Source organism: Caenorhabditis remanei, chromosome I, assembly GCF_010183535.1.
Source record: "Caenorhabditis remanei strain PX506 chromosome I, whole genome shotgun sequence".
In the NCBI taxonomy this organism is placed as follows: Eukaryota; Metazoa; Nematoda; class Chromadorea; order Rhabditida; family Rhabditidae; genus Caenorhabditis; species Caenorhabditis remanei.
In genome coordinates this window covers 11,833,304-11,860,518 of record NC_071328.1, presented here as the reverse complement: position 1 = coordinate 11,860,518, position 27,215 = coordinate 11,833,304, and the positions used below count along the sequence as shown (strand labels likewise).

General features: G+C 39.0%; 5 protein-coding genes and 1 pseudogene across 6 annotated transcripts; 4 read left to right on the top strand and 2 right to left on the bottom strand.

Annotated features, from left to right (window-relative positions):
* Nucleotides 1–5,041: 5,041 nt before the first annotated feature.
* Nucleotides 5,042–10,587, bottom strand: GCK72_002641 (annotated as a pseudogene). Its single transcript has 5 exons — nt 10,471–10,587; nt 8,858–8,974; nt 5,541–7,517; nt 5,348–5,490; nt 5,042–5,108 (listed from the first exon to the last, which is right to left on the bottom strand). Coding segments are annotated over exons 1-5 (2,421 nt in total).
* On the top strand, nt 5,387–8,978 carry GCK72_002642 (uncharacterized protein; the record flags this gene model as incomplete). Its single annotated transcript, XM_053723526.1, has 3 exons — nt 5,387–5,469; nt 6,849–7,010; nt 8,762–8,978. The coding sequence occupies 3 exons, from the start codon at nt 5,387–5,389 to the stop codon at nt 8,976–8,978; spliced, it is 462 nt and encodes a 153-aa protein (XP_053592171.1).
* A 4,240-nt stretch (nt 10,588–14,827) lies between the features above and the next one.
* On the top strand, nt 14,828–17,611 carry GCK72_002640 (uncharacterized protein; the record flags this gene model as incomplete). The annotated part of the gene is made up of 6 exons (XM_003111885.2): nt 14,828–14,911; nt 15,043–15,264; nt 15,510–15,839; nt 16,362–16,751; nt 16,799–16,915; nt 17,375–17,611. The coding sequence occupies 6 exons, from the start codon at nt 14,828–14,830 to the stop codon at nt 17,609–17,611; spliced, it is 1,380 nt and encodes a 459-aa protein (XP_003111933.2).
* A 1,017-nt stretch (nt 17,612–18,628) lies between these two features.
* GCK72_002639 (uncharacterized protein) lies at nt 18,629–21,496 on the bottom strand (the record flags this gene model as incomplete). The annotated part of the gene is made up of 6 exons (XM_053723525.1): nt 18,629–18,822; nt 18,871–19,154; nt 19,263–19,643; nt 19,690–19,934; nt 20,164–20,655; nt 21,410–21,496. The coding sequence occupies 6 exons, from the start codon at nt 21,494–21,496 to the stop codon at nt 18,629–18,631; spliced, it is 1,683 nt and encodes a 560-aa protein (XP_053592170.1).
* Nucleotides 21,497–25,555: 4,059 nt separating this feature from the next.
* GCK72_002638 (uncharacterized protein) lies at nt 25,556–26,102 on the top strand (the record flags this gene model as incomplete). The annotated part of the gene is made up of 4 exons (XM_003112202.1): nt 25,556–25,652; nt 25,705–25,796; nt 25,845–25,943; nt 25,989–26,102. 4 exons carry the CDS (start codon nt 25,556–25,558, stop codon nt 26,100–26,102), a joined length of 402 nt encoding a protein of 133 aa, XP_003112250.1.
* Nucleotides 26,103–26,413: 311 nt separating this feature from the next.
* On the top strand, nt 26,414–27,023 carry GCK72_002637 (uncharacterized protein; the record flags this gene model as incomplete). Its single annotated transcript, XM_053723524.1, has 3 exons — nt 26,414–26,506; nt 26,556–26,673; nt 26,725–27,023. 3 exons carry the CDS (start codon nt 26,414–26,416, stop codon nt 27,021–27,023), a joined length of 510 nt encoding a protein of 169 aa, XP_053592169.1.
* Nucleotides 27,024–27,215: the final 192 nt, after the last annotated feature.

The window sequence follows — 27,215 nt, the reverse complement described above, 5'->3', positions numbered from 1 at the left end:
TGCTTATCAGTCATTGGTCAGTAGGGTTTTATCTTTGAAATATTGAATTTAGGCATAATAGAAAATATTTGTATTTTCAGTTTGCTTCTAGAGGTTTTTAGACTAAAAATTAGTAAGAATCCTATCTTTCAGCATAAAAATACATACATTTTGCTGGAATTTACGTTTTTTCACAACAAAATCAAGTTGGAGTCAAAACTTGCTTTTCGCAAAATTAGAAATGCTTGATCAAAACTTTTTTGAGTTATGAACAGTGTGACTTTCGACGTAAATTTTAGCAGAATCACAGCCTTTTTAGAAGAAAAACATGAGAAAACTATGCTTTTTGAGTAAAAGTTTAACATTTTGTAGAAATTTACATGTATCAAATTCAATTTCTTCGGGAATTGTTTTGAAATTCGAGCTTGTGACCAGAACTTTTCTGTTTTCCCCCAATTTTCCTCGAATAGAATTTTACGAAAGTTGCATGTTCAGGTCGAAAAAGTCAAAACTGTTCTCTTCAGTCTACGATGGACATTTGAAAATTTTATCCGATTCCCATCATTCAAATTCTCAAATCTGGGATTCTCGAAAAAGCAAAAAGGAAGACTCTCCAAAACATAGGAATCCAGACACACGATAAAACTATCGAATAGATAGGGGACGAGAGTGTGAAGAGCCGAAGAGACTAAGAGAAGTTGCAAAATGAATGGAGGGGTCTCTCGTATGTTTGCTCTATTCAAAAATACAAACAAAATGAGAGAGTAGATAGGGGGAGTGTAACGGGGGGCAAGAGCTCAAAAACTCATCAATTTTTAGGAAAAAGTGCAATTTCTACTTGAAATTAGCTTATTTCACATATTATTCTTGAGAGTCTAGACTCTAGAGCCATCCAAAAACAATTAGAAATTCAAATTTATGATAATAGGAATCGTATGTCTACACACTAGTCAGCTCTGGAACATGTCCCTCCTAAACTGAAGAATTGTTTCGAAAGGCAACAACCGATGGGTTTCAACTGACGGTGACCCCTCGGTGGCGTTAGGGAACCGGCCATCTGGTCATTCGGAATGTGACACGGAGACAACCCTCGCTACGACGACAGCTGTCTGCACTTTCGTTTCTACGTGTAATATATCTTCTCTCTGTCGTTATGCACACACATTTCTCTTCCTCTTTTTCGGTTTTTGAGACTCCTTTTAGGACCAAATAAGGATACTACATAAATCAATGGGAAGATTCCCCGAAGGAGAAGCTTACTTGAGTTTTCATATGTTTTGGTCCGAAAATGTTTGAATTTTAGACAGGTATGTGCCCGGGTGGCGTTGAGCGCCTCGCATTTTCAGCCGAAATTTGAAAATGCGACGAGAAAGAGTGTGCGAAATCGAGAGACGCAGACACACTCTCTCGATTTTACACACTCTCTCTCGTCGCATTTTCGCCCACTTTGAAATCTTTCAGCGCCCAAAGCGCCTCCATAGGCACATCCTGATTTTAGAATTCAGTAGACGCTTTCGAACCGAGTTCTCACGAAGAATAGAATGTGTTTTTTTTCGTAAAACTTGAAATTACTTCTATGGCGACACAATGGAAGCTATGTACTTTCAATGGTTGTTAGCGACATAAAAATGAATGCGTTGGAAAAAATCTAAGGCGGCGACTGACTAAGCAGGTTCTTTTTGTGAGGACAAGCAGAGTAAAGGTCATACGAAAAGAGAGGAGAATTTTATGAGTCGGATCGGATTTTTATTGAATCAAAAGAAAGGGGGAGAACAATCAGTAAAATTTCAATTTGTCAAAAAAATTATTTTCAACTTTCTTAGATTACGGTAAGTAATGCGTACCAAACATCATACCTGACGAGAAGTTGCGGTCTCTCGAATTTTTCTTATTTTATTGGACCAATGAGACCGTACCGAACGGGGAGAAACGAGCGAGTGAGAGAAACGAAAGCGGGAGAAACGAAACCGGGAGAAACGAAACGGGGAGAAACGAAACCGGGAGAAATGGCGGCACGGCGATTTTCGGGCTGTACATGTTCTTAAACTGTGCGCTATGTTTAAGAATATTAATTTAAAAGTTAAATTCACACATTTCATGTGATACAAACATTCTAACGAAGACAGTGGCATTTATCGCTTTCAACTCATATTTTGTTGATGACCGCCTTTTTTGTCATTTTTCATCTGACAACATTTAGGAACGATACTTATAGCTTTATGCACAATTTCATCACATTTACAGCCCGAAAATCGCCGCACCGCCATTTCTCCCGGTTTCGTTTCTCCCCGTTTCGTTTCTCCCGGTTTCGTTTCTCCCGCTTTCGTTTCTCTCACTCGCTCGTTTCTCCCCGTTCGGTACGGTCTCGGACCAATTAATATTTATCGTTTTAATTGAGTTTTACTCGTATTGCAAAGTTGAAAGCGATAAATTATTCAATATCAGAAGTTTTCAAAGGGAATATGCGTTAAGCTCTTCAAAACTATAAGCTTTGAGCATTGTTAAACGTAAAATTCGATTAAAATCAGACAAACAAAGCTTACCTCATCATCCTCATCCAGATCGCTCATCATTATCAAATCACTTGCTGATTTTCGATGTTACATGGAAGACGAAGACTCGACCTTTAGAAATCACTGATAGTCATTGAAACAAGACAAAAATTAAGAAAAATAGCGAAAAATAGATAAAATTTTGTAATGACAGTAGAGAAATGAAGAAAGTATTAACATCATAAAATAGGAAATTACCTTCAACAAAGCATAAAAAATATAATGAAAATTATCTTCCGAAGGATTGAAAAAAAAACTTTTTAGAATAAGAACACTAATTGAATCATTAACCGATACACACGCTGTGATATTATTGAGAAACACGATAAAACTATGTGATTTCTCAAAGATGATCTTATCAATTACATCGTCTACGTCTTCTCTTTTTTGCAGTCACCACTGCGAATAACCGATGATTATAGAACAACCCAGAAGAGACATTGAGGAGAGGAACGGAGAGAAGAAGACGCAGAGAGAGAATATGCGCCATATGTTAATTAGGTGCGCATTGTTTCCAGTAGCACAAAATAAACCATTTCCGACGGAGAGATGATAGTTGTGACCGCTAGTGATGAGATGACGAATTTTCGGAAAAACATTTTCGGTAGATCAAACCTTTGTAAATATTTATTGGGTGTACTCAATTTGCAACATATAATCATTTCATACTATTCTCGGAATCAATTAATAATATAGTTAGTATCAACATTTCCACCACATAAAATCACCAACGGATTCTTGATATGGGCCGGTTTATGGTAGAGGACTCCTGCGAATGCGAGTGCTGCGGTCGGCTCGATTCTTTGTTTCATTCGAGTCCAAATCAGTTTCAATGCCTCCTTAATCTCGTCTTCCTTCTGAAAAAATTTTAATGATTTTGAAACAGCAATTGCGCTCTACCGAAACTGGAAATATAATTTATTTTTTAACTTACCACACTAACAACAGTCCGTGTACAATACTTCTTGAGAATCGGTTCACAAAGTGATCCAACATGGGCGACCCTCACACCATCAGCCATCGTATTCAGTGTATCCACGTTGCACTGAACTCCATTTTCCAGAAGATTCGATAGCTGCTTTTCTTCCGGCTCCACGAGATAAACTAAAATTAGAAAATGAAAAGTTGAACATTGATTTAAAAAATGATAAACCTTCAATATCCGGTCGCAGAATTCCAATCGAGTAAGCCACTGATGCCGCGAATCCACCACCTCCAACCGATAAGAAAATCGAATCAATCTTATCTCCGGCTTGCTCCAAAACTTCGAAAACGATTGAAGCCTGAAATCGAATGTGCTCCACAGGCAACATTACCGGTAGAGTGCACTTACGTGTCCATTAATCATTGAGACACAGTTATGTGGATCCACGTAGAACATATCTCGCTTTTCGCCCAATTCAGAGCATACTGATTCTCTGTAAAACACTTATTTTTCGAAAAATTCAGAATCCTTCCCAACCTACTAGTCATTGTAGGCTCACAGAGAACAATCTCCGCATTGTACTCTTTCATTCCCTCAACTTTCGAATTGGGTGCGTTTTTCGGAACAACAATTGTGCACGGAAGACCGATTTTTTGAGCAGACCATGCGAGAGCTTGACCATGATTTCCAGATGAATGAGCGATCTGAAAGTGAATGAAATCAGCCATCTTCCACAAAAAGGGCGGAACGAACCACTCCTTTTGCATTTTGCTCCTTAGCCAAAATTGCAGAGTTGAGAGCTCCGCGAGCTTTGAAACTTCCAGTTTTTTGTAAATGTTCGCATTTAAAAAGCACATTCGCACCCACTTTTTCATCAATTTTTTCACTTTTCATCATAGGAGTATTGTGAATGAACGGAGCAGTTCGTTTATGAGCCGCCCGCATTTCATCGATGGAGATTTCAGTCGTCATTTCTAAAATTTTCAGATGGAAAAGCCCTTCCAAATCTTCAAAATCAAAAGTCAAACAGAAGAAAAATCAAAAAAGGTTGCCGTCTTATCTTATCACTGTTTCCTGCCAAACTTCCATCATATCAATTGTACAATTTATTGATTTTTCAATTTTAAAATATAATAATAGTTGCCGGTAACAATATAAATTTAAAACATTCACAAAGTACTCTCAACATATTACGATAAATGTAGAGAAGAAACAATGAGTGAACAAAAAAGATAAAGAAGAATCAGTGCTGAAAATCCCGTATTTGGCTGAAATTTATTTTTTTGTTTTCGTGGAGGATGCGCAATTGAAATAATCACAATTTCAGGCGATAGAAAAGGAGAGGAGGAGCTATTTGAATTAGAAATTAGTGATGGAAAAGTTAGTGGAGGTTCTATGGGATGATTTTGTTGTAAGGGTGTCAATAAATAGCTACTAGACGGGGGAGGGGAAGAGAGAAATGTGTGGTTGCGAAATTGCTTCAATATGGAGCATTTGATAAGATATTAATGGGAAAAAGTTAGTAATGAAATGGGGTTAATGGTGGGAGATGAGAGGAGAGGAAATATACAATCGAGAGAGGTATCTACAATTTTGTACGGCAGAACATTTTGGTGACGGGTGGACGAGTCGGCGACAGTGTGTGATCCATTCTGCAACTTTTAAAAAGGATTGAAGGGGAAGGTTTATGTCAAATAGGTTAAGCACTCTAACAGTATGGCACAAGAAATTTTTTTAGTGAAAGGGTGCAGCGGTTGGCGGGAGTGTGGTGAGATATGCCTGCGCCTCTCATGACCGGAGCATTCTCTCATGTCTCGTCCCTATCGAAAATTATGAGAAGTCAATCTCATAAATTTTGAGGTGAACTTCTCATAACGATGCAATAACTTACTATGCATTCGCTGACACATTCTTCGCGTAATTCGCGTATATGATGTCCTTCATTCGTCGCTTTGCAAGAGCCGACGATCCAACCGGTCGAAGTGTAACACTTGGCGCCGAGGACATCGCTTTGTAAGTCTGATTAAGGCATGTCTGTAACTGATTCGAGGCATTAGCTATAGCATACAATTTCTGTAACTCACCTTAACATCAGTCATATCCAATGGTTCTCCTTTAACTTCTTGAATCGGTCGATCCGGAAGTGTCTCTTTGTGACCGAACCATTTGTGTTGAACGGCTTGTTTCGCGGTTACTCGTCGATTCGGATCCACGTCGAGCATCTTCTTCACCAAGTCCTTCGCGTCTTCTGAAATCGATTCCCAAACTGGGTGTGTCATAGAAATCTTTCCGTCTCCAACACGTTGTAGAATCTGATCCGGAGTGTCGTTGGGACCCATTGCGAACGGGGTGAAGCCGGTGAGCATTGTATGAAGGAGAACTCCGAGGGACCAGACATCACACGAACGATCGTATCCTTGTTTGCGGAGAACTTCTGGAGCGACGAATTGAGCAGTGTAGCAAGGAGTCATCAGCATTCCATTCTCGGCTCTCGACTGTTTTGCGAATCCGAAATCCACAATTCTCAGAGAACTTGGATCTCCATCTTTGGAAGCGAAGAGGATGTTGGCGGCTGTCAGATCACGATGAGCAACTTGATGAGAGTGAAGATATTGTACAGCAAAAAGAAGATTCGACATGATTGCAGCCACTTCTTTCTCACTTCCCAACGCTCTCTTGTTGACTAATCTATCAAGAAGCTCTCCTCCTTCACACAACTCTTCAACCATGTAGATCGCTGTCTCATCCTCATAAACGTCGAATAGTTTGACAATGAACTGTTGATGTGAGTGTCTCAACAAGATGTCGACCTCTTCCGTTGCATCGAACACCGCCTTCTTCACAATCTTCACTGCGTACCTTCGACGTGTTGCTCTCATTTGACACTTGTGAACTACCGAATGAGCTCCGTTTCCAATCTTCTCAAGGATCTCGTAGTCGTCGGTGAATGGTTGTGTTTTGGCAGTTGGAATCGATCGAATCGGTTTCTGAATCAGCTTCCTCTCTTCAATAACTGCATTAGAGACGAATGAGAATCCTCGGAAGATTTCGTGCCCATTCGCAGAAGCGGGAAGAGCTGGAGAGTCTTTCGGTGTCCTTTTCGTGAATTCTGGATCGAAATATGAGGTACTGTCGACAGTGGAGAGAGCAGGCTTGAATGGCGGGTCGATTTCCTTGTTGAGCAACTTCACAAAATCAATTTTCGCAAAGAACGCGTGTCGTTTGATCTCTTCGACACCTTCTGGTCCAGCACCAAGTCGATTCTGCGAGTTTCGTTTGAAGAGAGCACGAAGTAAAGATTGAGCCTCCTGTGTTAAGAAGTGTGGCATCGAAAGTTTCGCTTTGAGTATCTGTGTCATCGTATCATTGCGATCTCTTCCTTGAAATGGTAGATGTCCTGTTAACATCTCGAACATCAACACTCCAAGTGACCAGAAATCAGCAGCCATGGAATGTCCTCTTCGATTGATCACTTCCGGAGCCATGTACTCTACCGTTCCACAGAAACTGTACGTCTTCTTCTCACTATCGATTGCTTCTTTACTCAATCCAAAGTCAGTGACCTTGATGTGTCCATCCGAATCCAGAAGTATATTTTCTGGTTTAAGATCTCGGTACACTATGCCCAGACTATGAAGATGTTCTAGAGCAAGTGTCAACTCAGCGAGATAGAACTTCACATCGTCCTCAGTGAACATGACTTCTTTCGATAGCCGAGTGAACAGATCTCCTCCACGAAGAAAATCGAGAATCAGGTATAATTTTCCTTCCGTTTGAAATGCGTAATGCAATTTGACAATGAATGGATGTGATATGTGTGCGAGAATGTTACGTTCCAGTTTCGTCCTCTGTCGATCTCTCACTTTCAGCGTCGCTTTTTTGAGTACTTTCATCGCGTAGACGTGTCCAGAGTCTCGACCGCGCACTTTTCTGACCAAGAAGACCTTTCCGAACGATCCCTGTCCGAGCACTTTGAGTAGTTCGAACTGTCTTGGATCCGCCTTCTCTCCACATTTCCGCACATCGCCAATGTCGATTTCCGTTTCCAATGTGGATTCTGTCTGAAAAATAAATGGAATTGATATTGGATTAACTTGAAAATAACAAATTTTTCTAGTTTTGATTACCATTTCTCTAGTTTGATTTGAATACTTTAGTCTTTGTTTTCTGGGTGAAAAATGGAAATCGGGGAACAGGGAACGACACAAATCTAAATGACGCGAGATGAAGTGACGTGTAACCATGGAAACTCCTTCTGGGAAAAACGGAAAGAAATTAGAAAATGTGATTGATGACATTTTCCACTTTTTACATTCGTTTTCCCAACAGGAAATGGGAAAAAAGGTTCTCACGAAAAACGGAATCAGCTCTACAAATAACATCGGGGCAGCTCGTGTTCTAAAACATATGTTGCAGAGTAATTTTTACAAAAATCTAGAACTTTCAGACAGAATTTATATAGCTGAAAAACTGACGATGCAAAGATTCTGAATCCATCATCAAGTTTCACTCAAGATCAAAACAAAGCTAGTTACATAGGTTTCTATAAAAAAGAATACAGAAAAAGAATACTGGAAGAATACAACTAATCTAAAAGTCTTTTCGCTTAAATATTCTGACGACCCTGAATACAGTAGTACCTCTAATTCAAGAGTTCTGATTTTCGACGTCTCCCCATTTTCTTCCGAACACTCGTCGACTTCCTCCTCCAAAATTAACATGCGGCAAGTCAAAATGGCAGACCGAAGAATAAGAAAAAGAATAAATATAAATGAATGAGAAAAGGAGTTTCAGGACCCGCCGCTGTTGTAGTAGCTCCTCGTCGCCGTCGTCATCGACATTCGAGAAGTTAAGGAGCAATATGAGAGGAAAAAGAAGAAAAAAGAAGGGGGCAAAGGGGGGCAACTTTTGAGTAAAATGAGGCGGAAAAGTCAGGCGATGGTGATGATGATGATGAGCAAAAAAGAAAAAAAGAAGAAAAGAAATGAGGCGCGAGCAGATGAAAAAGAAGAATAGAGAGATGCAAAAAGATGATGAGGGAGCAGCTGAAGGAGAAGAAGAGAACGGGTCAAAAAGCAACAGGTGTCAGTTTTCATTGGGCTTGTTTCGTTTTGTTTCTTCGATTTATTATCACGAAAGGATCAGAAATCTTTTGGTGGGATTCATGGCCATCACATGGTATCACTGAAGATTCTACTGGAGGTTCCAGTGGTAGCGGAAAGGATATTATTAGAGAGACCCTTATGGAAACTGGGGGAAAATTCTCAAAATTGAAGATTTCCAAAGACAACATTTCCCTTTCCAGGCCATTATTCAAATGTCACATTCTAAACTTTTGTGACAGTATAGCAGTTGCATCGCATGCCAATATCAATACTCATGCTTTTCTCATTCCGCTCACCTTTCCATTCGATGTCCGGAATCCATTATTCGACGACGGATGGATGACGTGGATGCTACTGTGGAAGGTGTTCGTGGCGTCACTCGAGCAATCAGACGGTTCGGATCTCATGGATACCTGAAAATGGAGAAGCATGCATAGAAGCTGACACTTTCAGATATTTGTTTCTAGGTCGTACAACACATAAACTTGTCTACTCGAGCACAAAAACAACTGCATTCGAAGAAGTCATGCATTCAGAGTAACATTCATTTTTCTATGAGGTCAATGAGGTGTCCTTTCTTTTAAAGAACACCCAGTTTGTATCTCACCATATGACAAATAGCAGCTGGATTCAATAGCAAATGTGATAAGTTATAAGAAATCAGCTCGAAAATCGAAAGCTTCGGATGCATTTTCAATGAAGCGAAAAACAGTATTATCCGCGAAATAAGCGGCTAATAAATCTAACGAAAATAGTCGTTATTTACTTTTTCCGTATAACTAGTTAGTTGTTTGGAAGGTGGCTATTTCCGGAGAAAACCGGAAGATTTGTTCATAAGGGAACAGGGATTCAGAATGATATTCTGGATATTTCTAGTACTATGAGCTCGAATATTACAGAACATTTCCAGAGAAAACTCGAGGAATTTTACATTTTCAGTATTTCAAAAGTTGACACAGAAATATACTGTGAATTATTAAAAATGCAACTTTTCAAAAATTTTCCCACATACCGTAAGAAGTTTTCTCGATTCCAGAAAATTTCGAAACGGCAATTCGAAATCAAAAGTCATTTCCAATAAATTGTTGCCTAGAAGAGTCAGAATAAACCAGAAAAATGAAGAATCAAACTCAAAATTCGAAATATAGATAATGGGCGGCGCCGACCTCCCTTCCTATTCCTAAAAGGGGAGAAATGCGGGAAATAGCGCAAACAGGGGCATCACATACGGCATATGAGCAAATACAAAAGAGTTTTCAGAGCAAAAAACTTGTGTGATCACACGGAAAGAGATCTGATTTTGGAGAAAAAGAGGGGAGGAACAGATTTAATTGTTCGGGACAAATTTAGGAGATGGAGAGAGACAATAGGGGAAAGTTTGGAGACCAGAAATAGAAAGTTTCTGATTTATTTGGGATCAGAGAGAGCTAATTTTGAGATTTACAGCGGAAAAATAGGAATTTTCGAGAAAAACGCTTGATTTCAGAATTTTGAACGGTACAAGTCACATTTCAACGTTTTTAGACCTACTACGCTTTCTAATCGTACTATACCTAGCATCACTGAAAATTGACACAATTTTCAGTTATTAGATCGGCACAGTTCTTTCAACTACGCTCCACCTAAATACCTTCGTGAAATGTCTCTTATTCTCTACGTCTCTAAATTTCGCACACAATTTTCATCAGTTTCGGTAGAGCGCGGTTGTTAGAAGCGTACCGAGCTAATATTCAATCGCAAAATTAATAAAAATTACAGTTTATTAGAAAACAGTTTATTAGGAAACTAACATTATCCACCAGTTGTTCTTCATTTCCATCCATTTTCTCTACATTTTTTCCTCATTTTTATACATTTTGAGTCTATTTGCCATAGTTTCCAACCCCAAATACTATGTATCAAAACTCACATCAATTCGGTGATCCTTGCACTGGTCGATACCCGGTGACACATTCTCGATGGCGGCGGGTGTGATGCCAAACGGCTCCCCAAGTTGTGCCAACGGCATTCCTCTCTGCAATCCCATTGTTCCAGAGAGAATAAGAATAATATAGTTTCACACGAATATGAGAAGAGAAGTGGAGAATATTCAGATGACGTGAGACTGGGAGGGATTCAGAATGATTCGTAGAAGAGGGGAGGAGTGAAGTGTTTTTGCCTTCGGGGCACAAAAAGTTGGAAATAGTAAAGAGAGATGAAGAGATTCTAGACATTTTGAACAACAAGAGCAGGCTTATTGGTTCGAAACGGAAAAGGAAGAAAAGAGAGAAAGAAAACGAGGAAAAAACAGAAATTGTGGAGCAGAAAAAAATGACGTCAAGGACAGATTCCGCTTCTATTTTTAGGTACTTTTGAACATTTTAAATCTTTTTAAACGGGATTTTCTAGATTTTTTGTCGCTGCTTTTCGCGTTCAAAGCAATATTAACATGCTATGAAAAGAGCTAATCGTATCACATCAATTTTCCAATCCCACATAAAAATTAAAGGAATGAAAGATCTCTTTTCCGATCAAATGCGTGGAAGTGAAGAAATCTCCCGATTATCCTTATACACTCAACATCATTTGAGTGAGCAGAATGTGAAATGAGCAAGTACTTAATAGGTGCTAAGAAACAAAACAATGTAATTATGCTTTTTTTTAAATTCTGAGTGCAAAAATTGCCCGAAACAATAGCAACAATGGACGTTCTGGGTATAAACTTATTAGCCAAATGGTAAAATGCATTGTTTTCACTATGAAAACGTTTAAAATTGAATTTCAGCTTTCTGAGACTCCTGAGAAAATGTTAGATTTTTACTGAAAAAACTCAAATATAAAATTTTTGTTTTGAAAATCTGGTTGAGCCAAATTCTTCTTAAGTCAGAAAACAAAATAACAAATAATTATTTTTTGTTTTCACATAAACAATAAATTCAACTTTACTCCAGACAGGTGTTTGTGCACCTGTTTTCAGATTTAGTTCATTCTGATCTAATTCTGTGAAAAACAAAACGGATAATGTTATTCTAGAAAAGTTCAAGCAGGCAAGTGCTTTGTTGCTCGCACATGTGAATTATCGAAGCAGAAAACTGCAAATTTCAAAAATTTCACAAAATTGTGAACACGAAAGCTGGTATTATGACGCTAGTGTGCTCTCCATTTTTTCTTTATTCTCATATTCTGCTTCGTCGTTTTTTTGTGGCACAACGACGCCTCCATTCTCACCGACGAAAAATAATTTATGAGAAAAAGGGAGAAAATGAACAAAAAATGGAGGCTTTGCTTCATTTTTTGTGAAGGGAGCAGACTTCTGACTCGGAAGTCCTCGTTGTCTGGGAATGAGAAATTTCAGAGAAATGTGAAAAATATGAGAATGGAACGAGTAATTCAGATGTCTGGAACACCGTGAAATCTTATTATTATTGCAACTCGGTTCTATTGAAATTCTAGCAGAAAACGAATTGTAAATGTTTTTTTTTCCTAAAAAGGTCAAATTTCAAGCTGTTTACAATGCAACATGGACAAGAAACCACGTGCAAACACATTTGAAAAATGGAAATTTTCCGAACGGCAAAACCAATGCAAACAAAGAATTTCCTATTTTTTCTCCCGTTTTTTTCAATTTTATTTCCCTATCTAAACGATGAAATGCATCGTTATTCTTCTCCACTGTCAAGAGGCAAAGTGTGCGTAGGAAGGAAGTTATGCGAAATTAGAAATGCGAGATGGGATGAAGAAGCGGATGGATGGACGGAAGTTTCGAATTATACTATTGATTTTAAATACTTTTCTACTTTCTACGAAGAAAATGAATGACACATTAGGAGGTTTCTACTGAAATCTGAGCTTTTCACATGCAGAAAAATGTGTTTTTTTCTCTGCTGCTCCGCCTGAATACATTATTAATAAAATGGTCCAATGAGCTGGAAAGAAAAGACGGAAATCTAAAAGGATTCTTCTTCAAAAAGAGGAGAAAAATGTTTCAAAGTGGGGACACAGCCGGGGGGCAAGCGCCACGTTTGGAAATACGATTAATTTTGGTTTTTGGAAGGGAGAAAAAAATGAAATTGGAGAAAAACGAATTTATTGGGGAGTGATTTCTCGATTTGCCTATTCTTCGGGTGTAAAATATGCAGAAAAGTGAGAAAAAAGCTAAAAAATCTCAAAATGTCACTGAAAATTGCTAGAAAACGTTATTAAAAATTCCCGGCAACAAGGAGATTTTTTCAAAATTTACACTCTCCCGCCTTCAATCTACAGTACACTTGTTTTGTCGTGGTGAGAGTTCTCAAAATAAAATTGCACATGCGCCTTCAGGTTACTGTAATTTTTAAAGTAAAAATAGTTTTAATTCCAATTTTTCTCAGTTTTGAGCCACAAATAGAGAGCTTTTTGTGAACACACCTTGAAAATAGAGAATTTTAGAACAAAAAACACATAAACCAACCCATTCAACTATGCATTTCTTACACTTTTTTACGGAAAACTTGTTGTTACGCAAATGTATTTGAAGCGAGGGAGAAGTCAATTTAAAAGTCAAATTAGTGTGAAACTGAAATGACGGGAATAAGAAAAAGGCGGTGTTGGGAGCATCGATCCTCTCTCTCTCTCCTTTCCTTTTCACCCCGGTGATGGAAAAGAGCTCTTCTGAAAAAAGAGCCCCGTTTCGAGAGAGTACTTCTAATAAAGAAACAGAGAGAAAAGAGAGTAAACGTGAAGAAGAGGATAAAAGCAAGCAAGCCAACGAGGCGGTGTGGCGGCGCCTCGAGCAAGGAAAAACGAGAAGACGTGGAGTGGAAAAGGAGAGAAAATGGAGAGCTCAAAAGAGCTCAGGCAAAACCAATTTAGTAATGTTTCTGGGATGTGTGTTTTTCTGTTTGACTCTTTGTTTCCCCTTTTTCTGCTTTCTGAATACCACCCTTAGTGATTTTTGAATGACTACCCTTCTCTTTTTGGCTTGGTTTCAAGTGTTGATTTAGATTTCATTCTCAGAAATTCGTTTGTTTGAACATGAGTATGATTGCAGGGAATTGGATCTGAAAGGTTTCGATTTTATAGAGAACTTGCTGATTGAAAGTGAATTCTTATCAGAAAAATGATAGAAAATCCAGTAGGAACTTGAAGAACAGGATATTGGCATCCCATACGGACATCCGGGAAAACATAAATTGAATAGATTACATAAATCACAACATGAATGCTCACAGCTAAAAGGTTTTGAGCAAAGATAGAGATGGGCTCGCACGAAACGTTGATTGCAAGAAATTTACAGAATTCAGTTTACACCGAGAGGAATCGAAAGAATGAATTCATGTGAACATGAGTCTGAAAACGAATGGAAAACGAGCCAAGTTATGACATTCAGATTTTCAGAAAACCAGACCCCCACCCCTCAGAACACAGGCATCTGGACAAAAAATATATATATGTATGATCAATTAAATTTTTTTCTGTTTGACTTTTCTGTGGAAACAATACAAGCAAAATAAAACCTTCTTCGAAACATTTGTATCCATAATATTTTGAAGCTCGATAATTCACCAAAAATAGCTCAAAGCAACGATCAGAATACTAAGGCTCCTCCTCCTCCAAGTTTGGGCTCCTCGTTTGGCTCCTTGTAGGGTCCTCCTCCGATACTGGGCTCCCCCACGGGTTCTTGGCTCCTTGTGGGCTCCTTCTTCTCCTCTTCCGATTCTGGACTTCTCTAGGACTCCTCCTCGGGTTCTGGGGGTATCGAGGACTCCTCCTCTTCTAGTTCTTGGCTGCTGATCCTTCTGGTTGGCGAATGAATGATCATTACTGATCATTCTCTAGCCAGATGCTCAGTACTGAACATGCCATAACCGTATGCTCATCGCTGAACATCCAGTCACCGAATGACCATTCTTGATCATCCAGTCACCGAAAGCTCATTGCTGAACATCGCTGAACATCCTTTTCCCCGCTTTATCATTTGTTCATTGCCTCATTCTCTCTTTCTTGTTATTGGTTCGTCAAAATTGTCATAAAAACTGAATGATTTAATTCATTTTTACAAGTGATTTTCCCCGTGACTTTCCCAATTTTCTTCCTCAAACTTATCCACACGTCTAGCCCCGCCCCTCCTGATCATAATCAGTTCCCTGAAAATTCCTTTATTTCCCATATTCTTTTGACCATTTTCCTGTCTCCCCAACACGCAAGGAGAAAGTGAAAATACGAAAGAGATTGCTACACACTTTGAGAGAAAAAAAAGAAGAAGTAATTTCAAAAACTAACGAGGCACGAAGAAATAATAAACCAAGATGGAAAAAAAGAAGTCGAAAACGAATCTCTTGCAAAAGTTTGCGGAGAAATTTAAGAAGAAGAAACGATCCAAGTCGGCGTCGGTGAGTTGGGGTGGAAGAGACTTAAACTACAAACTACAAACGTAGAGCTTCAAAATGAGCTCAAATACAAAGAATTTTCAGAATTTTCTTGATTTCAGTCAACTTCCAAATAATAAAGTCATCTGATTCAGATGTCCCGCGAGCGTGGCTCGGAGATGAGCCGTCGCCCTCGCCGTCCGTCTCGTTCGGCATCGAAAACGAAGGTGTCTGGTGGAAATAAGGAAGGAGGATCACCGAATGCATCAGCCGAAACGAAGAGTAAAATAGATTTATTGGAAGTAACAGCGAAGGGAATCAAATCGAAAGAGTCGAAGGAAAAGAAGTCGTCAGGGGAGAAGAAGAAAGAGAAGCAGGTAGGAACATGATATTGAGCCTGGCTGGCGCGCCTGTGACGCTTCTTCAAACTACAGTACTAGTTGGTATAGACACTAGTGTTTAGAACAAACAGTGGACATCCGGACAGTGGGATCGATAGACAGATCGAACCAAACTGACTACGATTCGGATTTGTCACTCGCACTCTAGCGGTTGAATTTTGCTTATCCCAGCACATCCATGATGCATTTTACAGCAGGATTACTGTAGTTATCAGTTTCAGAATCTCCCAACGCCCACAAAAACTCCGTCAACAATGGCACTCCGCCGTACGGACAGTCAAATGGAGGTGTCACAAAACAATCGATGCGTCGAGAAACAAATGAAAATATGGATTGATTCTCTAGAGAAAATGGACATTCGAAAAGTGTTGGAAACCGAATACGAGGGAATCGAAAAGATGAAAGCGGATGCGGAGAAGTGTCAAGTGTTTGAGAAAAAGTTGGATCAGTGTTCATCTGAATCCATCGAGTTACTTGATGCAAATCGAGTAAAAGGAGGCGGAGAGGATAAGGATTTCTTCTATCACGGAAGCGTCCTCAATTGCCCCACGGTGAGTGGTGTAGTTTGTAGTCTTTTGTGTCTCCGAACATAAAGAGAAGATATATACAGTACCGTGCAATGAGATATACAATTTAGTCGTTTTCAGTTGAAATTGTCCAACTTTGAGAGGGTGTAACGGTAATACTGATTGTCCCATCAAGTAAATTTTCAATGGATTATATAGAACGAAAGTAGAGTTTCATTTTTGTAGTTCACAACTTTTTTGTACGAGTACTCCTCCGAGTTGTGATCATTTCAAGATGACATGTCGAAAATCGCACTATTTTGCATTGAAATGGGACGATTTGAGTGAGAAATTACTCTGTCGAGACGTAACTCTCCAGGGAGTTTCCGTACAAAAACATTGCCAACTACAAAAAATAAGCTCTACCTTCGTTCTATATGATCCATAAACTTTGTGAGGCAATCACTAAAACCATGACACGCTCTCAAAGTTAGACAATTTCATCTGAAAACGGCCAAAGTTTACAACGTTTTAATCGGTACTGTGTATATATAAATGTTCTTCCAGACCCCACCGAAAACCACAATTCTCGCTCAACTTCCACTTATCGACAATGCCGAATCCCTCGAATCCTTTTGGCTAATGGTTGCAGCTCAAAAGATTCAAAGAATCTATGTGTTAGCGGGAGAGGAGGAGTTCGACAAGAAGCAACTATCCGACTACTTCCCAGATGACTTCAAAGAACACAAAACGATACGAGTCAATCATCGAAAAACACTTCCGAAGACTGATGATCAGTTGAATAATCAATTGTATTATGAAGTGGTTCCGAAGGATTGTGCCGAGGCGCCGTTCTGTATGGTTGAGATATGCGACTTTTGGGATGATGGGAGAGTTCCGGTTAAAGATTATGCAAGAATTGCCACAACTGCTGCAAGTGTTTTTGATTCGGATATTGTGAGTTCCAGATATTTAGATTTCCGAACCAAAAAACTATCTTTTAGGACGCCGACGCCTCTTGCGGAATCGTCAGCTTTTACGGGGCTGGAAGGACCGGTGCATTCCTCGTTGGAGCATTGGCAATTGAGAAGTTAAGAAGTGGAGAGCAGCCGAATTATAAGGTAAGAGGAAGGTCTGGAGGTTCTTTACAAAAAGTCCTCCGTACAGTGCCTATCCGACCCCTGGGATGTTCATCAGCTTTACCGAACTATACCAACTATGCTTGTGAACCGGGCCCGCGAGCAATTCGCTTCAAACTCAATATTATGAGCTGAAAAATATAGAAAAATGTAATTCTTGGCGAGCTCTATGTCCTTGACCTTCTATGACCCGGATGGCTGTTCGTTAATGTGCCGTGGGCCGTGGGCCGGCCTAGAAAGGTTTTTTGGCCATTTTCGCGTTTTTCGGCATTTTTTTCCGGACCGCGACACATTAACGAACGGCCCTCCGGCTCGTAGTAGGTTAAGGACATAGAAATCACTGAGATCTACATTTTGGTATATTTTTCAGCTCATAATATTGAGTTTGAAGCGAGTTACGCGTCGGACCGGTTCACAAGTATGATGCCAACTTATTTGTAGGATTTTGGCACCTGTATCCGTTCCCAACGCCCCGGTGCCATCGAAGTCCTCTCCCAGTACATTTTCTCCCATACAATAGGTCTCACCTATGGTATGAAACACTGTAAAGACGCAGGACTGAAAACGAGAATCGAGAGGCTTATTGCTCAATTGGAGACGTTCGCATGTGCAAAGATGGCAGAGGAGGAGGAAGAGGACTCGTCTTCAAACGCTACTAATTCAAACACTTGTGAATAGAAGTGTGAAGAGAACTGAGATTGGAGTTTATTTTGGGAATAAATAGATATTTTCAATATTTTCAGAATGTTACAAAGCTCCAGGTCACTTATTTTTTAGCAGTTTTGTAGTTTCTATTCCTCCCACTTTTAATACATCTGTATTTTGTACCGATTCCGTTGGACCTGACATTAAAAATGGTATATTTCTAGTGAAAGGGAGAGCTCGGTCATCATCAACAACGACTCTCCCTGTATTCGACAAGAAATCGAACTAGAAAAACTGTTCTCTTCCGAAACTCCTTTCACACAAAATAATTCCAAGTTTTTTGAAGTTTCTTTTGAACAACTTATTACGATTTCAGATAACTTTTTGACCGGGGAAGAGGTGAAACTTGACATATTAGCTGTCCACCCCTTCTTACAAATGTAACTCGGTCTGAAGCCCATATCTTTGACTTTGGAGGTTTTTTTCTTATTTGTTCTGATACCAGACTGCTATTCTCTTTTATTTTTCAGTTTATTTTGTTTCTTTTAAGCGAGGTCCCAAATTCATAAAAATTGCAGAAAAAGAAAATTGAATCAATAATATTATGCATTATAAAGCGAATAAAAAGAGAAAATTGACTTGATGTATCAAAAAATGGCACGAAATACGGAATAGAACGATGATGAGAAGGGAGGATAAATGATTGAAATGAGAAAATTGGGAAATAAACAATTGAAAGAACTGAGAGAAACTTGGGACTAGAACTGACAATTAGTGAAAAACTTATTCGGGAACTTGAGAGAAGACTAGAAACAAGAAATGAATGGAATGAGTTTTGGAGCAAAATTTAAATGAAGAAAGGCAAAAGTGTGGAAGGTTGGCGGGAGAAAAACACAATAAAATTATCACAAAATGGATTAGATATTGTCACTTTACGAGATTTACAAGCGCGCTCCATCGAAATCGTCGCTTCCTATAGAGCGCGTTTGTGAAACCCATGTAGTGATGCTATAGTTATTAAATGATATAATTATTACACAAGAGTAGACATTATGTTCTCGATGAGCACTGTCTTGGCGGAGCTCCCATGCAAGTGAGCACACTATCAATCCACTGCATTGGATTGTTTAGTTGAATTTGAACCCAGACTGGAGAATGAATCACTGATTTCCGACGATATGCTTCTCCCCATCCTTTGACGAATGACATACGGATAGTGCACATTCGGCTGAGAGAGTGGACATCTGGAAATGAGAAAATTGTTGGACAGGTTACCGTAAAATTAGGCTCACCGTTATAAGTTCTCTCCGCTGCCAAGGCGAGTTGTTTCGAGAATTGGTACATATCGAACAGCTTCATTGTTCCATTCGGTGGAAGCTTTGACACTGTATTCATTGGGAAATTATTCTTCAGATTTGCACTGATCGACTGAATAAAAACGGGCACATTGCATAGATTCTCGGCATAACATTCTCCGCCAAGCAGATATAAACGAACTCCTCTTCCTATCAAACTTCGTACTTCAGATGTGGCTACTGATCGTTTTGGATTGGTGTAGAAGCCAACGGAAAAGCGGCTGGAATAGATCAATATATAAATTTTCATTGTTAACTCCCTATTCTAATTATTTTTCTCAATGAGCTACTCCCAAATGTTCCCCTGGCATCGTGCCAATCTAACTCACTTCGTTGACTTCATCTCAGTTGACGTGAATCCATCAATCAACACATTTTGTGCGCGGAAACTTCCTGGCTCTCCGATGTGCAGACCCTCTTCATAATATCCCAATCCAAGCCAATTGGCTCTCTCTTCGTATTCAACACACTCATACACTCCGCGTCTCGCCAATTCTCCGAGTTCCGCAATTGATCCACGGAACATTCCACCATGTTCGATTGGAGTGATGGGACGACCATTTGGATAAGTTGGTACCATTATCCGTCCATTTCCATTCCGGGGGAAATTCCTGTTTAGACTAGCCAACTCTCGTTCACTGTCCTCCATCATTTCTTCATCGACAGTTCCGACGCCATTTCCGGGATACATTCTTGGCGACCCATAATGGCTGAAAATATGAAATAAGCATTTGTCTCGTTAGCAATAGAAAGTACCTAGCTGGCGAAGACATTCCAGATCGGTAATTTAATTCCTCTTCAACCATTTGCTCTCCATTCTGTTGGTTGAATTGAGCAGGTGATTCTACAGGGGATTGAACAGGTGACTGGAAATTTGGATAAGTGCCGTTCGAAGATATTGTGGGTCCTCCATTGGGTGCATTCGATGATGTTGGAGTATTAAACTCCGCATAAGTTCCTGGCTCTTGGACTGCTTCAAGAGCATGGCGGTCGTAGAGATTCTGGAATCAATTTTGAGGGTTATTAGGTACTGTCGCCTTTTGATGCAGTATTCAACCGAAGTATTAGTTACAGTACCTTGGATGTACAGAAACTTGAGTTGAATTAATTTCAAAAATTCTCATAACTGTTCTATACTGTAATCCACAAATTTCATCCCTTCAAAAGAAAAATCAATTCATCGTTACAGTAATTTGTTTAAAGCTACCGTAACCCAGTTTCCAAACAAACCTTGATTTCATCTCCTTCTATCGTCACATTCGGAATGTTCATCCATGTCATATCCTCCACCTCCTCCGAGGAACGCCCCTGCTCCCAGACTATGCCACCATGCTCAAATGGATCATCCATCCGAACCGGTGGCTCTCCGTAATCCAAATTCTTATTCACAACAATCGGTGCAACTGGTTTTTTCGGCAACTCAGTAAGTTTGTAATGCCATGGATTCATGCAGATCGTTCGATTCGATGAATCGAATTGATACCGACAAGAGCCCATCGATTTGATCTGAGAGTCGTATCGCACATGTGAGAACCGGAAACATCTCAGAATGAGAATAATGAGCCTTCCGTTTGCTCCTGCTATTTTGTCATTACGTGCTTTACAGCATCTGGTTCCAGGATTTTCATGTATAACTGCATCGAAGAACACATCAAAACAGTTGTTTTTCTTTGCTTGTCTGCTGATATTTTTCACTGCTTTCACTGCCCAGGCACGAGTTCTCTGAAACGTTTTTATATTTTGATTCATTTGTTAGTGGCTTGTTCTGTATTTCTTCCCGTCCCGATAGACCTCAAATCATGAAACTAATCCAAAATTTTGTTCACAATGTTTACAGAAATTCCTGTATATTTAATACCCTACCGTACTCTACCGTAACACTAAAATTCACTCACGACTACCGTACCCTAAGCAGACAACTTGTTACATAAACAAAATGGAATTACTGTAGCTTACAGTATTCTTGATGTTCAATAAATAAAAGGAATACTTTTACTATGATCTGGGCAACTATTATTCAAACGTAACAAAAGCTTACAGTCATCCCAATTACAGTAGCTCTTTTCATAGTTTCTACAGTTATTTAGGCTACAATAATCGCTGCTACAGTAACCTTGTCAGCCGTAAACTATTGTCTGTCAGTTAAGTATCGTTACCTTGATTCATTGGATTCTCAAACAAAACTTACAGTGTTCTTCCTGATTGATGACCTAGACTACTGTGAATATAATAATCTCAATAACCGTATCCCTGACTACTTTCCTTTCGGTTTTCCATCTACCATGATCTTGTCATCTCAACTCACATATTTACTTTTCAACTCAAAATATACGAAATTGCCCTCAAATTCGAAATGACAAGATTTGAATTTCACGACGTCTAACCCCTAATTTTCAAATTTACATAAATCGAATTAACATGTCTGGACGACGGAGAGTATTTTTGCGATTTTTGCAATGTGGTCTACTGTACTTACGTCTCCATCAGTGAGTAATGTCTCACTCAGAACCTTGCTGGCCATCGCCTCAATTTTGGGATCGTCGACTGATGAAAACTCGTTCATTATGGCAATTTGGTGGCTGGAATTAATAGGAATTCAGAATGAGAAGAATGTAAAAAGGGAAGGTGAAAGAAGAAAAACTTGGAGAGTAAACAGAAAACTTCATATAGAAATTGTTCCAACTTTGAGAATGCGAAAAAAGCTTTAAAACTCTAACTTGTGAACAGAACCCTTCTAGTTTTCCATTTTTGTCGTTCGAAGCTTTGTCAGTTTTTAAGAAATGAGTATGAGTCGTTGGGTATAAGTGACTGAAAACGAGAAAGTGAGAAAGTACATAGAAGATAGAGTATCTGACCTCTCTGCGCTCTCACTCTCTCTGTACATTCTCGGTTCAGATCTGATTTTGAGACCGGACCGTAGTGTATCACAGCCCAAGAACTCGCCAATATCTGCATTTCGGTATATTTTTCAGCTCATGACAAAAAAGAAGACCAGGAGGTAATAAACTGAAAAAAAAGAGTTCCGGGATGAACCAATGCAGACCAAAGTTTTGCAAAAAAACATTGAAAGTTGGTGAACAAAAGATTTACTCTTACTGGGAATGACACCAAGGGGCATCAACTTAATCTACTTTATAAAGCCAAAAAACTGAATTTGCATGTTTCTCGAAAAGACTGAAAACTCCGGGTCACATTTCCATGAATAAAGTGAGCGGAGCCTAAAAGGGAGGAGTCTCCGAAGAAACACGAGAAAAGAAACAAGAAGGAGAGTTATGAAACTCTCCCTCGAGGTAAGTTACTGGAAATTTCGAATGACAAATCGAGATAAGAAAAAGAAAATAGTTAAAAGCGGAGGTGATAAGAACATAGAATTGTTAGCGAAATGACCGTGAAGAAGGGAAGAGAAATTGAGACATTTGTGTGAATTCATTCGTGGAAAAGATTTATAGTTTTGAGAGAAAATTGATTTCAAACGAGACACTTTTGTTTACGAGGGAGGGAGTGATCACAGATCTCTCTTTAATCAGAATAATAAAAAAAAGAGGAAGAGAATGATGGTTCCGGTTGTTTGAATCTAATGAGTCTGTTGCTGAATTGAGAATCAATGAAACGAAATAGGTTCTGGTATGGAATGATGATGGGGAGTGATAGAGGTGATTGGAAAGTTTCAGCAGAAAATATGTAATGATGTAACGGATAGCCTAAGTCATAAAGGGAATCATGAAGAGCTTGGTGACAACGTTCCGGAAAAATTTGAGTTACATAGATGAGCATGAACAAAGAGATCGCAGAGAAGTTACATTCCTTCTGCGAAGTAAATCTTTGTTAAGAATATTCTCTTTTGCATATTTCTAACTTTCCGAATGACGTAAAACAGATTACGAATCTCACTATCTTGCAATCAAGTGCGTCATTTCTAAGGTGGAGTTACTTTTCCTATCCAGAACTCTCTTGGGTTCTCCCGTACAAAAAAAGTGTATATTGGAAAATTGAATATCTGAACTCGAACCACTCCAATTGAAGCTACAAGGCCTCCCCGAAATTCAGTCAAAATTCTTAACCCAATAAAATTGAGAAGTTATACCTTGCCCCATCTGGTTATTGAACTAATCCCTAAAGAATTTTCTAGAAAAAAAAACGACTGTTCTCATAATACAATACTAATAATAATGATGATGAAACAGGAGACAGACTCAAACTTGAAATCCTGTCAACAAAGCTAGGGGATCAGAGATTGTGACAGATAAGGCTGATCCCATCAATGACTAACAAAGTTGAATATTGTTTTTACAATATTGCTCTACCTCTCTCGAGCATTTCAACGGAGCGAGGCTGCTACTCCATTATTTCACCAGAAATATGAAAAGTGAAATATATTTTTAGATGTCCCAAGAATTGTTGATTAAACTCCACGAACCAAACAATTATTGGGTGCACAAAGGGAGGAGAAAAAGGAATGAAGTCGTATACAAAGAAGAGGAAAACGAAGAAAAAAGGTGAGGGGAAATAGAAGGGAAATACGGAAAGGTCTTGTGATTAGTACTGCTTATATCGCATGTCTGAGCACTTTTTTTTATTTTGGTCTCGATATGTATACATCTTGTGGAAGAAAATGGAGAAAGAGTTCGATAGAAAATTGGCTGTAATTTCTCGGAATTGTCAGGAGAGGAGAACGGGAATATCTATGAAAGAACAAACTGCGAGAAAAAAGTCTGGGATTTTCAGGAACTTGGTTGAACTTCCAGTTACTCCGACTATGTGAATCATACTATTACCACGACACACGTCTTACAATCGCGCTCTACCGAAACCGAAGAAAATTGTGCGCGAAATTGAGAGAATCAGAGAAAAAGAGACATTTTTCAAAGGGATTTCGGTGGAGCACAGTTGTAAGAATTGTGCCGAGCTAATAAATTTCTAGCTTAAACTTTTGGAAAGCATGAGTAACTCGGTTGGTTCAAAAGTCAAAGTTGGTCTCAAAAAAGGCACTGACGACTAATCTTATAGACAAAAATTCAAATTTACTACATTTATTCGAAAAAATGAGTCTTATTTTCAGAATAAGCGCCATGAAAAGTACAAACAGATATTTTTCAGGAAACTTCACCGCACACATCTATCATTTCTACACAGACTTTTCAACCGCGCTCCACCGAAATATAACTGGGCATTTTTGTTTTCGAAGAAAAGTCGTGGAAAGACCCACTCTTCTTAAATTGAATGTGATTCAATTTTTTCTAAATGTTTACAACGAACAAACATTTTTTCTGCTTCACCGATTTTGATTTCTCATTCGTTTCAGACTTCTAAAGAAAAAATTTCCATTTCGGATGAAACGTTATTTTCGTTTCTTTTCCAACTGCAGACCACTTCAAAACGTGGGAGCCAAACTCAAAATTACCATGGTAATCGTAGAAGGGAAATGGGATAAAGGCTTTTTACGATTTTATGTTCCAAAAATGAAACTTTTTGGGAGGAAAAAAACTAATAAATAACAAGTTTGAAACCCAATGCGAGCCGTTCCAACTGATTGTTTGTATTGCTTATTTCGCAGGTCTCTCAGACAAATGTCAATAATGAAAATGTCTCGACACAAGTTTCTATATTATTGGTTTTCAGAAAATGAAGGGGAACAGATAGATTTTTTTATCACCGAGGGAGCCAAGAGCACTCTTCCAGAAGGATTATGAAACTTATGAATTCAGGGATTAATTGATTTTATAAGAGATTAAGGAAGAGAAGAGAGATATCTGAAACTGCTTGAATTGTTAATTCTACTGAAAATGGTGTCAAAACAAGAGTGGGAAAAGAAGATGAGAAACCACGTGGAAAGAAAAGGAGGAGGAGAGATAGAGAGAGAATTCAAGTTTTTCGTTATTTTCAGAATGAATTTTGTGAAAAGATAGGAAGAAAAAGAAAGTGAATTGAATAATGATTCATTTCGGGTAGTTACAAAAAAGAAGAAGAGAACAACAAATAATAATTTCAGCTGTTTTCGTTTTTTTGTTGCCTTTTTTCTTCTAGCTCTGTTTTCCATTTTAGTGAGCTCAGAGAGACATAAAAACAGAGGCAACCAGGTCTTTTTCTCTCAATCGTCTCTTGTGTTCGGAAACTGACAGAAGGCAGCTTCTCTCTGCGCTCTCTCCATTCTGCACACTCTCTCGACGGGGTGTAATGCAAATGCGCTTCACCGAACAGCGCTACAAATTGTGCGCGCGCTGGCATCGGGCCATTTAATTGTTGTTTTTCGGCGATTTTGGCGAGGAAGTTTTGTGTTCATGTCAAAATTATCATTTAGCTTTGTCGCTAATTGTCATCCGCACGTTCTGGCGTTTTTTCGATTGAAAATTAGTCATTTCAGCGATGAAATAGGGTGAAAATCGCGCGTATGCCCAATTATAGGTGATATCCTCATCTCCTAAATGTATACCTTCTCGAGTTTCTATCTTTCCCGTGCTTTCGAGCGTCTGAAATATCGTGAGAGATTTCTATTTGATTGCGAAACTGGGAAAACATTAAAAACCGTTTCGCATGCTTTCGAATTTTCACACTTTTATTCTTCTCTTCACCTCTTTCGCTTCAGTTGCACTGACAACTATTCCAAACAGCCTCGTTTCCAGCAATGTCTTTCAACCCGGACTACGAGAACATTGCCACCGCCTTCATCCAACACTACTATGCAAAATTCGACAATGGAGATGGAATGGCTCGGGCTCAAGGTTTGTTCCATCCTAATTATATACTCAGGTGTATAACTTTGTTACTTTTAAGGACTCGCTGATTTATACGACCCAGAGAACTCCTACATGACGTTCGAGGGACAACAAGCCAAAGGACGCGACGGAATTCTTCAAAAGTTCACGGTACTCTATTTAAAAATAATGATAATGTAAAATCGAAATTTGTTTTAGACTCTCGGATTCACGAAAATTCAACGATCCATCACGGTTGTTGACTCACAGCCACTTTATGACGGATCTATTCAAGTTATGGTTCTCGGACAGCTCAAGGTAATTATTTTAGTGAGTACTTCTGATTTTTAATTCCGTCTTCAGACCGACGACGACCCAATCAATCCCTTCTCCCAAGTCTTCATCCTCCGTCCAAACAACCAAGGATCGTACTTCATCGGAAACGAGATCTTCCGGCTCGATTTGCACAACAACTAGATCACAATTGCTTCCTTTTTCCTATAAAAATTAAACAATTTTCCACATTTCCCTCGTATCAGATAATTGTCAATGGAAATTTCATCGAAATCTACTTTCTCCTTTTCCCCGTTCCATTTCTTTCCCCTCAATTCGGTGTTGTCAAATTTTTCGCAAAACTGCATATTTTTCAGTCTGCTTTGTTTCGCACTAAAATGAAGTTTCCTAATTCTTCTGTCACTTTTTTCTTTTATTTTGGGTGTAGCGGTTAGATACCTTGTTTTATTTGAGCGCCAATTTGGGAGCAGAAGTTCATTTGACGATATTTCCAGATGGTGAAACAAGCAACGAAAGGTCAGAAAGAGATTTATGAGGAGAACCAGGCAACTGTCACCACTTATAGTGTGGCTAGCACAGTTAGCATGGTAAAAACAACCAAAATTCTGCAAATTGTCATTAAATCCCCATTTCCAGGCAATCTACTACTCGTCGTGCATGTTCTTGAGCCAATGCTCATCAACCGACTACGTATTCTTCGCCATTTCGGCACTAGTTCAAATTTTCGCCATTCTTTTCATGAAGTCGTTGGCTAGTCAGTTAAATTTCTTCTTTGATCAATTTAAAACAAATATTTCTTTTTTAGAAGCCAAACTCGATGAAAAAGGTCATGTTCTCGACGCGGGAGCCGATTTGAATGACCCAGAAGCATTCGGAGAATACTGTAAAGACGCCATCATTCTATCGGTCATAACTCAACTTGTCTCCCTCTACACCACTTGGGGATTCCTTCTTCTACTCGCTTTTCCAGCTGCTGCCACCTACAAATTTGTCGCCGGATTCCTTCTTCCATGGTTTACAGCTGGCTCCGATGCGGAAGATGTCGATGATAAGAAGCAGAAGAAAATGGATAGAAGAAGAGAGAAAGTTGTCTATAGACGATGAATATCTAACTCGATTTTTATCATTTTTTGCCAATCAGTTACTCTAAGTCATGTTTGTTTCCTATAATTATATAATTTATTGTATTAATGAACTCGTGATTTATTTTTATTGCTGAATATTCGAAACTTTATCTTTCCTGGTAGTATATCCCGATCAGTCTTCTTTCAAATTAAAATTCAACGCAAGAACTTC